This window comes from Elephantulus edwardii, unplaced genomic scaffold (genome assembly GCF_000299155.1).
Source record: "Elephantulus edwardii isolate Elephantulus edwardi_28Jun2011 unplaced genomic scaffold, EleEdw1.0 scaffold00095, whole genome shotgun sequence".
NCBI classification, from domain to species: domain Eukaryota; kingdom Metazoa; phylum Chordata; class Mammalia; order Macroscelidea; family Macroscelididae; genus Elephantulus; species Elephantulus edwardii.
In genome coordinates, this window is record NW_006399845.1 from 7,329,750 (window position 1) to 7,340,987 (window position 11,238).

Below are 11,238 nucleotides of genomic sequence, written 5' to 3' on the forward strand. Positions count from 1 at the left end.
CATAGTTGTTTTGATTTGCATCTCTCTTAGAGCTAGGGATTTTGAACATTTCTTCATGTGCTTGTTAGCCATCTGAATGTCGTCTTCGGTGAAGTGTCTGTTCATATCCTGTGCCCATTTTTCTATTGAATTGTTTAACCTTTATCTTGGTGTGGTGCTCAAGTATTTTATAAATTCTGGATATAAGTCCCTTATCTGATATGTCATTACCAAATATCTTTTTCCCAGTCTGTGGCTTCCCTTTTTACCCTTTTGGAGAAGTTTTTGGAAGTGCATATGGATTTGATTCTTTGAAGATCCCATTCATCTACTTTATCTTCTCCTGGTTGTAGGCATTTGCAATTTCAATGTGAGCAAGTCAGTAACATTGGTTTTAAGTTTCACATTGTGATGCTTTTCTCTCTCCTCATATCGTTTAACTGCTGTCAGCTTACTCTCCTTTCCATAGCTCTTTATAAAACTACTTTGCTGGAGGCATTCTCTATTTGTTGAGCTACACTGTTGTTCAGTTTAGTGATGGCCTTATGGGATCTTCAGAGGGAGCGTTGGCGGCAGAGTCTGTAGGGAGACACCTTGCCAACCAAAGGCTGAGCCTCTCTGGCTGTCTGAATCTGCTAGCAACTTTGCAGGGGAAATATGGTCCGACTCCTTCCTTGCAATTGTCATCTCTGAAAATCTCCTGGAGGGTCAGCTACACATCGATTCCAACACAGCAGCAGTGAGTTATCTGAGTTTCATAGCATAGTTTCAGTTCAAGGTTTAAAGATATTTTCCCCTAGGCATTAGATTTAGGAATTAAGAGACTTTCAATGTCTACTCCTATATAATTTCCAAATTTTAATCATGTATAGGATATATTTCCTATTCAAAGAAATGAGATAAACAATAAAACAAACAAAGGCAATGAGAAATCTGGGTCTACAAACCAAAGCCCGTGCCCCAGCCTCCCCCGCCTCTGACAGGGCTGACATTTACCAGAGAAGAAAGAAGACTTGGCCTCTGGAGAATAAACTGCTGGGTGGTTACCAGTCCTGGGTCCAGAATGCACTGCTGCTGATTATGTTCGTTGTAATAATCTGATGGCCAAAGAAATTCACCAAGAATCCAGAACATTTTCTGATTTCTAAATGGGAAGGATGAGCAAAATAGGACAATGCCCAAATAGGAGTGGAACGTTAATTATGTATCCAGCACTTGGGAAGGCTGGTGGATGTTTGTGGAGACAGTGCAACTCAGGGTAACAATAGTCCTTGCCCGTAAACTTGAGGCTTCTCAGTGTCAGCACTATTGACATTTGAGGCTGGAAAAGTCTTTCTTTGTGAAAGAGGGGCTGTCCTGCACATTGTAGGATGTTTGGTAGCAACCTGGGGTGTACTCAATATCACTGCCCTCTCCTTCCCTGTTGTGATGACAAAAAATACCTCCAGACATTTCCAGGTGTCCCCTCGGGAGCGAAGCCACCCCCGCAGAGAGCTGCTCTCCTCAGCACTTTGTTGGCAGGTAATGGCTTCATCCCAGAAGCCAGCGATTTCCCATAAGCCTGCCCCCAACTGGGTTCTCACAACAGTCAGCAGGTGGGTTGGACTTCATTGTAAGCAAAGTCCCTGAGTTCCATGTGTAGCAACTAATCTCAGTTCCTTAGTCATCTCTTCTGTCTGGGAAAATAATAAACTCAGATTTTGGGGGGGGGAAAAAGTCTGTTGACAGGAATCTCTCCAGTGGCCAGAAGGCCCAGACTATAAATGGGCACCGTCTCCTCCAGCAAGTTCATTACGCGGCAGGCTGCCTCCTCCCTAACACGGCTAGGATGATGGTGCCCAGGGGAGTGAACACCATTTTCTCCTGGGATATTCTAGGCAACAGAGAAAGAGCGCTGGTTGTTGTTGTTGTTAAGTGCCATTGATTCATAGGTGACTCATAGTGACCTTATGAACGAAAGACCTGACACTTGTAAAACTTTTATCGTCTCTCCACATTCATAGAGTTTCCAGAAGCAAGATATTTCGGAAGTGGATGACATTCATGCTTCAAAGCTTGTTTTAATCGGGGAGCTCCACCAAACACTGTCTACCATGGGTAACCATTAACACACTTCACATCAGTGTCACAGTGTTTAGCATCACAGCAACTGAGTTACCTCTGTACAGCAATGGACAGACTAGTGTTATACCACTTAGAAGAAGGTTTGACCAAAAACAATTAAAACCAGGCCTGAGTGCCACAGATAAAATCACCACCTTTGGCTTCGTAGCATCACTTTCTATCCACTGGGCCAAAAGAGCTCTCTGTATGTTGTTAAGTGCTGTCGAACCGCAGATGACTCATAGCAACCCTATGAATGAAAGATTTGAACACTTGTATAATTTTCATTGTTTCTCCATATTCATAGTTTCCAGAGGCATAGCATATCACATGTTATGCTACTAACTGAAAAGCCAGTGGTTCAAATCCACTATCTACTCTGTGGCAGAACTATTGGCAGCATCCGCCCATAAAGATTTACAGCCTTGGAAACCTAGTAGAAGGTTCCTATGAGTTAGAATTGGCTTGATGTCAGTGGATTTGGGTATTCTGTGGGTTTGGTTGGTTTATTTTTCTCGGTAACAGAAATCCTTGAGTGCAGCAAATGGTTACCACATTTGACTGCTAACTGAAAGGTTAGGGTTTTGAGTCTACCACGGGCACCTTGGAAGAAAGGCCTGGTGATCTGCGGAACACAGTTCCTCTGTGACCCACACAGGGTCGCCGTGAGTTGGCGTCAACTCCATGGCAGCTGATTGGGTTAACAGAAAAGGAGAAAGGAACGAGGCAGTGTGAGGTGCACAGGGTCATTTATAACCAGCAGGGAGGGTGGGGAGGGACACCTGGCCATCTGCCTCTTCCCTTTCAAGAACATCATTCCCAAAGGACAGCTTACTTTGGAGGGCAAAGAAAATGGATCTGTATTTTTGTGTTTTGATCAGTTGGAAGTTCATCCTCATGGGGTCTGTGAAGGGAATGGGCATGACTTCCCATGGCTAACTGTCCTGGCGGCCGGCTCCTATCGGCAAAAGCCTCGTGTTTATTTACTTTTGTTGGTGTTATTTTTATTTCAGTTCAGCTGCAGCTCAGTGCGGAAAGTGTGGGGGAGGTGTATATAAAGAGCACCGAGACCGGCCAGTACTTGGCCATGGACACCGACGGGCTTTTATACGGCTCCGTAAGTATGAGGCTGACCTGACTGCAGACGTGGCCAAGGGGTGAGGTTGCCAGAAACCTCCTTACATGGAGGGATGCAAATTGTAAAGCAACAATTAGTCTTTGTTATTTTTTCCCTCGGTAAGACACAAATATTTTCAAGAGTTTATTATGGTCTTCTCTCAGAATACTTAAATGTATTCTCACACACACATAGAAGAAACTTTGGTAGGAAGTTTAGTAATTCATCTGTCATCTGAGAGTCTAATCCCACTTCATTCATTCATTTTAAAAACATGTCTTGAGCATCTACTAAGTGCCAGGTACTGTGCTCGGGGCAGGAAGTGTAATGTTGACTAGATCTACCCCTCATGCAGCTTACATTTGAGACAAACATCTTTTTAGTGTACCCAAGTGAAACACAATTATATTGTTCTTGAGTACCATGGAGTCAGAACCTCCTCAAAGCTGTCTTTTCCAAGAGGTTTTCGGAGATAGTAAATCGTGCAGAAGGAGATTACTCATTTTTTCCCTGTGGAGCAGCTGGTGGATTTGAACCATGTGCCTTTGAGTTGGCAGCACAGCTCCTTATAAGTAAGCTACAAGAGCTCCCTAGTATCTTGTGCTATATTCATCTATTCAGTTGTTGCTATTAGGAGCCATAGAGTTGAGTATGACCCATAACGACCTTATGAACCACAGACCTGAACCCTGCCAGATCCTGTGCCATCCTCACACTTCCTGACACACTACAGCCCGTTGCAGCTGTCACTATTTCAGACCATCTGGTTGAAAATCTTCCTCTTTTGCTGATGCTCCACCTTTCTGCGCATAATTCCCCTTTCTAAGAAATAGCCTCTCCTAACAACACGTCTGAAGTATGGGAGCCGAAACTTTACCATCTTTGCTTCCAGTAAGCACTCTGGCTTCACCTTCTCCAAGACATATTTGTTCCATGGGATGTTCAGTTAGGTGCTGTCAAGTTGACTGTGATTCGTAGTGAGACTGTAAACAACAGAACGGAATTTTGACCCATTCTTCACTATCCTCCTGATCTCTGTAATGCTCGAGCTCACTGTTGCAATCACTGTGTCCATTTATAGTCTAGAAGGGGGGAAAAGACCCAAACCAACCAACCCTGAGTGATAGCACAATGGCTAAGCACTTGGATGCTGACTGAAGGGTTGGGCAGTTTGAATTCAGCCAGCAGTTCCTCCAGACAAACACCTGACAAACTGCTCCCCCCAAAATTACACCCAAGAAAACCCTATGGGGCCATTCTACTCTGTCACGTGGGATTGCCAAGAGTTAAATTGACTTCACATCACCTAACAGCAACAACGAAAAGAGACTTTAATGATTTTGGTTAAGATGAATGATAAGCATAATATCTGAAGGGATGACTCTGCTGCATCTAGGGAAATCGTGTATAGACATTCATGTCTTTCATGTTTTGTCAGAGGTGGGGCACTAGGCAGGTTTTCAAATGCACTCTAGCCTTGTAAAGGAGTCCTGGTGGTGTGGTAGAATACATGTCACGCTGCAAGCAAAAAGTTGCCAGTCCCAACCCATCAGCTGCTCTGTGAGAGAAAGAAAAGGCAGTCTAACTCAATGTGGGGTCACCAGGAATCAGAATCAACTGGATGATAGGGGGTGGGGGATTAAGGGGATGGGCAGCATGGTGCTTAAAAAGTACCTCTAGGTCAGTATAAGTGAATCTTTAAATTATCTCAAAAATTGAAGGACTAAGTAGTTTATATGTCATGCACGACATTTTGAAAAATAAATCCTTTTGTTTTCGAAGAGTCACCTAAAAGGATAAAATTTTAATACCTTAATTCAACAAATGTCTTTTATGGATGAGCCATACTCTGTCCTGGAGAAGTTGTGGGTTTGATCATTTATTTTGTAAAAATCATCATTTATTTTGTATCTAAAAACATCTTCTGACCTTGCTTTCACACAGTTAATACTTTATACAGGTCCTCCCAATATACAGGTCTGTGAGAGAGAGAGCATTTATTATGTCTTCTAAGTGGTTTATCTAGACAATCAATGGCCTCAGGCTTGATATTATTTTTTTAATATCAATTATCCTTTCTCTCTGTCCTAACAGCTATAATGAAGTCTTGACTATAATACATAGTTCTAAGTTAAACCCTTTCTTTTTTTAAAAATTACGATGTCTACAAAATGGTAGACAGTGAGGATGGCACAGGATAAGGCAGGCCTCAGATCCATTGTTCATAGGGTTGCTATGAGTCATACACAACAGCACAGAACAACAACAGAGCAACAGAAGAAGGAGAATCAGGAGTGAAAGGAGAATATGGGATGTGTGGCTAATTGCCTCCAGGAACAACTAACTGCTCCCTTTGCCATGAGACTAGAATTGGAGGGTGCCCAGCTACCATTGCTGGACATTGTGATAAGAATTTTATAGTAGTACATTGATCAAAAGGGTGAAAATGCAGAACAGAATTTTAAATTCTCACAGGCTTCAGATCTTCCAAAGCCATGGAGGTTGGAACTGTTGCCCTGAGATCATCTTTAAAATTTAGCAAAAAATATCCTTTGAAGTCTTCTTAAAACCAAATAATAATTTAGCTTATTTTTAAAGACTATCTCTCTTGAGCATTATGCTCTTTTAATAACTATCTATATGGGATCACAGTGACAACAACAACTCAAAGATTAAATAGGAGCCTTAGTGATCATAACAGTTATATTAATGGGGAGAATGACTCAGAAAAGTGAGAATGGGTATACAACTCAAAGAATATAATCAATGTTGCTGAAGTATACATATCATAACTGTTAAATTGGTATATGCTTTGCTCTATATCTCAATAACTGTAAAAATTAACAAAAATATTGTTATTAGGTGATGTCAAGTCTAATATAGCCCATAGTGACCTTAAGAACAGCAGATCTGAACCCTGTCCTATCCTGTGCCATCCTCACACCTCCTGACACATTAAAGCTCATTGCAGCAGTCACTGTGTCAATCCATCTGGCTGAGGGTCTTCCACTCCTTCGCTGAACTCTACCTTTCTGACCATCATGCCTCTCTCCAAGGAATGGCCCCTCCTAGCAAAATGCCCAAAGTATGTGAGGTGAAGACTCATCATCCTTGCTGCCAAAGAGCACTCTGGCTGCACCCTTTCCAAGACATATTTGTTTGTTCTTTTAGCAATCCATGGGATGTTCAGTACTCTTTTCTAATACTATAGCTCAAAAAAAAATCTTCTGTCATCCTTATTTATTGTCTGGCTCTTAGATGCATAGCCAGTGATCTGAAAGACTTTATTGACTATGCAAAGGCATTTGACTGTGTGGATCATAACAAGTTATGGCTAACATTGGGAAAAATGGGAATTGCAGAACTCTTAATTGCACTGGAAAAGTCTGTAGTTAGATATTCCTCCAAATTATTGAGAAGTAATGATGTCAATTTAAGGACTAAGGTGAGTCAGGCCATGGTCATTCCCATTGCTTGCTATGCACCTGAGAGCTGGACAATAACATATCTAGACATATATAATTTTTTAATTGTCAAATAACAGTGGCATAGGAAACCCTCTATGAAGCTGTAATCTCAACCAAAACCCAAGATTTGAATACATTTATGCTTCCAGCTAAAAGCCAGGAGAGAAAGTCATGAGAGTAATAAGTAGCCTCTAGCATACTGTCTTGAAATATAAATCAACTAGGGCAACATTAAGAGACTGGCAGCTAGCCAATGACGGCTACAGAGCAAACAGAATATTTTTGAAGCTGATTCTTCAAGTTGATAATAAAATCATTCAACCCACTCAGCAGTCAATCAGTAAATTCAGACTCATTGTTATTTAATCTCAAGTTCCAACCAGGATGGCAACTAGTCCACTCTGGGCCTGCCTATGTGAGGTAGAAAAGGAGCATGTTGGCATGGTGGTTAAATGCTCATCGGCTGACCAGATGATGAGAGTTAGTACCCACTAAAAGAATGTTTCAACCTGTTTCTGTAAAAGTGAGCTCCCTGGAAACCCTTTCAGGCAGCCCTATCCTGCCCTATCTGCTGAGATGGAATTAACTTGACAGCACCAGACTTAATGGACAGCAACTACCCCATACAGAGCCAGTTGTTGTTAGTTGCCATGGACCTAGCTGCCTCTGACTCAGAGTGGCCCCGTGTAAAACAGAATGGAGCACAAATGGTCCTGTGCCATCTGCGCAGTTGTTGGTATGCTGTAGTAGTTGGTGTACGGAGCTCAGGAAAGTCATTGAAGCAACACACAGAACACATCTACCCATGCACACATGAGAGACACACAATCGGTGGTCGCCATAACACCAATATCTGGTTTGTAAAACTTTTCCTTCATTGTTTCTTAGGTTATATGTTATATTTTTATGGCTCCCACCCACCCAGATCCGTTTCAATATTTATTATCCCATTTCTCCTTATACAAGAACATTGAGAACTTTATATACCAGAATCCTTTTCTCCCACCGGAATTCTGGCTATAACTGCAATTCATTTCAAATATTCAAAGTGATCGTAATATACTATACATAATAACTCTTATATATTCCCTACTGATACAGATAAATTCTAGGATATCTCAAAATTCTGCCTCCTGCTTTTAACCAATTTTTCATATTAATTTTTCATCTTCCTTCAAACTCTATATTTGTGTGTGTGCATAGAAAGGATATATCCTTTTAAAAGTAAGTTTAAAAGTCTATATGCCAAAATATTAATCTATTTCTTTCTGACACTGGTAGACAAGATCTTTTAATAATACTTGAATGCTTTCCTGCGTTTCCCAAACTTTCTCCAATGGATACATGTCACTTATGTAATTGCAGGGCAGGGAAGAGTGCAAAACAAAAAATAAAAGCCATTAAAACAATAGCCATGAGTCAATAGTTAGTCCTCTTGCCCTCAGCACAAAACGAGTGCTGACGGATCCTGGCTGAGAGACTGAGCGCCCTCCACTGTGGCCTGCTGACTCAGACTATGACTCAGCCATTCGTGTGTGTCAACTGCTGTCGTGTATCAGAGACATCAGGTGGGGAGCGTGGCCGTCCTCACCTCCGTCACTGCATTCAGGTCTGACACCCACTGAGGGGCGTCACAGGGGGAGGAGTGGGCAACCCACACAGGTCCAAAACTGCCCGTACCCACGCCGACAATGTGCATCAAACACTGCCATCTGCACGGCTTCTCCAGCTACAGCAGAGTCATCCAATTAAATATTATATTTATATCCCATCTTGTCCCAAAATGATCTAATGTGTCTTATCCAGTTGTCACTTCACTAGACTATAAATGAATAAGAAGCAGGCTACTTCCTGTTACATAGTGACTTACTATTAAAAACTGAACTTCTATGAGTCTTTTTTATTATCACAGGAATCCTATTAAAATTCAACATGCAGCTTGGTAAGCACTTATTCTTTTCAAGGCTTCATGCTAAACATGGTGGGAGACCCTAAGCCAACTGGCTTCATCCTGCCCCTCAGTAACACATTCTAATGGGACAAACCTTCCCACAAATAACCAGAGGACAACGAATAGTATGGCTGGAAATCACCACAAAGGCCATTACTATACTGTCTGGGTGAGGGGATAATGCAGAGGTCACATGACCTGGGAATAGGACCTAAGCCATCTCATGTCAGCTGCTGGATGACAACAGTGACCTCCAGTTAAACCTGGCTTTATATTTGAATTAATCTAAAGATACTGCATTCTAAAATCTTGTAAAATTCCAATAATCAAGGTTCATCCCTCCCTCTAATGTAAGCGAAGTAGTGGTTGGCAGAGAATTTTTAAATAACTGAATGATTCACTGTGTCATGGCTACCCTTCTAGCTTAATAAATACAGCTGCATGGACCTTATTGTATGCGTGCTATCCACACCATCAATTACCTGTTAGAAGTATTTCTGTTAATGGAAAGCCTTTGCTGTTTTATCCAAAGCTTCAAAGACTATCATCAAAAACTTGTTTTTGCTCTTACTCAAAGATCTCCTAAGGGCATATTTTAAGTTTTGATACCCAGCTACCTTCAGAAAGTTTGCACCAATTTATTTCATCAGCATTGCTTATTTCCCAAATTCTCATCATTACAAGGATTCCTAAACCTTATTAAGATCTCTGTTAGTTGTCAAGCTTTGGAGCTATTAAAGAAAACATAGAAATTATTTTTGTCCTAATTTTGATTTGTCTTGCTAGTGAGCTTGCACACTTTTTCACACTTTCATTCATCTCTGAAATAGTGGATAAAGCATGCTATGACGTTATCATCAGTTAGATCCACATAGTCTTACTATGACACTCAACCTGTGTGCACATAAAGAGATTAGGCAAAGGCTATCAGCCAACTGCTAACAGTTAACCATGTGGGGGCTTCCTTGACCTTTTCTTTTTTAAAATGTAAGTAAAGTTGTGATTTTTTTATCACAAGTAGTTAAAGAAATAAATAAATATGCCTAGTGGTAAAAAGCTGCACTGCAATCCCAAAGGTATGTGATGTGATTCAAATCCACCAGCTGCTTTATGGAAGAAGGATGGGCAATCTCCTTCCGTGCGATTAACTGCCTCTAAAATCCCACTGGAGGGTCAGCTATGTGTTGGTTCTCACTCAACAGTACACAACAACAACAGGGAGTATAAAGTTGTGCTACCAATCCAAAAGTGAGCAGTTCAAACCCACCCACTGCTCTGAGGGAGAAAGATGCGCAATCTCCTCCTGTTTGATTTAGAGCCTCTGAAAATCCTCTGGAGGTCAGCTCTGAGTAGGTTCCAACTTGATGGCAATGAGTATTTTCATTTAAAAACAAGAACCTCATTTAAGTCCCAGGATCAGTTTCATGCTAATGATAAATTGTGTGCAAGAATGTGTGTTCCTCAGGCCTGGAGGCAAAAGCCTGCTGTTCTGAGTGAACATCACTGGAATGAAAAAGTAGTTTTTCACTTCTTTTTCAAGTTCCAAAATAAGATACAGCTAGCTATTGCCTTACAGTCTGATTTTAACTGTCTTTTAATCTTTCTCATGGGGTCACGCCTGTGTGCAACATCTCTACAGAGACAGAGGCCCCAACCCTGCTCTCAATGTGCTAATGGCTAAGCAGATGCTCCCAAAGGAGACCCAAGAATCCTGAGAACAGCACGAGGGGAGGGAGCTGACAGTAACTGTTCATGTCTTGAAGGCTCACTGTCTTCTGGGCACTGGTCTAGGACATCATCACGATTCTCCCAAGAATCATTTCTCTTTCATTATTCCTGAAGAGGAATCCGAGCCTCAGTAATTTGCCCCAGGTCACATAGCTAGTAAACCAAGGAGCCCCTTTTAAAACCACTCACTAATGCCCCTCTTTTGGTTTTCTCTGTATAGCAGTCACCAAACGAAGAATGCCTGTTCCTGGAAAGGCTGGAGGAAAACCATTACAACACCTACGTTTCCAAGAAGCACGCGGAGAAGAATTGGTTCGTTGGTCTCAAGAAGAATGGAAGCTGCAAGCGTGGTCCTCGGACTCACTATGGCCAGAAGGCCATCTTGTTCCTCCCCCTGCCAGTCTCCTCTGATTAAGGAAGTCTGTTCAGGGTGCTGACCACTCCAGAGGAGTCTCACGGGATCCTCGTCCCACTGACCCCCAGAATGTTCCCTTGACCATTGGCTGCACTAACCCTTGGCCCACCGAGCCTGAATTTGTAAGCAATGTGCTCCTAAATGCCCAGCTCACTATTTTGCACAGCCCTTTACCCCAGCAGTGTTTGGAAGAGAGGGGACCAAATTGCTTTCAGGGGCCAACTGGCAGACCAAGTCTGGGTCTGGATTTGGATGTCCGGTTGCTCTGGGCAGTCGACAAGACTGAGCCTCTCCATGCAAAGGTGGGGCCAAATGAAGTGTGTGGAGGGGTCTGCCAAGTGAGTCACTGAAGACCGAGCACAGTCTCCCTCCACTGAGTGAACACTCTCTGCTGTTCCCCCAAACATCTGGCCTGACTTCCTTCCATCCTTTCGATAGCCCACAAATATTCACAGAGAAGCTTGTTGCTAGCTTAGAA

The 11,238-nt window shown here is 42.2% G+C and overlaps 1 protein-coding gene across 3 annotated transcripts in view; it reads left to right on the forward strand.

The window, feature by feature from the left end:
- Positions 1–10,890, forward strand: part of LOC102876216 (fibroblast growth factor 1-like) — a 56,671-nt gene extending 45,781 nt beyond the window's left edge. Inside the window, exons 4-5 of one of the 3 annotated variants that reach the window (XM_006891117.1) lie at positions 3,096–3,199; positions 10,566–10,890. In XM_006891117.1, the coding sequence (XP_006891179.1) occupies positions 3,096–3,199; positions 10,566–10,760 (299 nt within the window). In that variant the 3' untranslated portion in view covers positions 10,761–10,890. The remainder of the gene's footprint in view (positions 1–3,095; positions 3,200–10,565) is intronic. The other 2 variants (XM_006891118.1, XM_006891119.1) reach the window with 2 other exon arrangements.
- Positions 10,891–11,238: the final 348 nt, after the last annotated feature.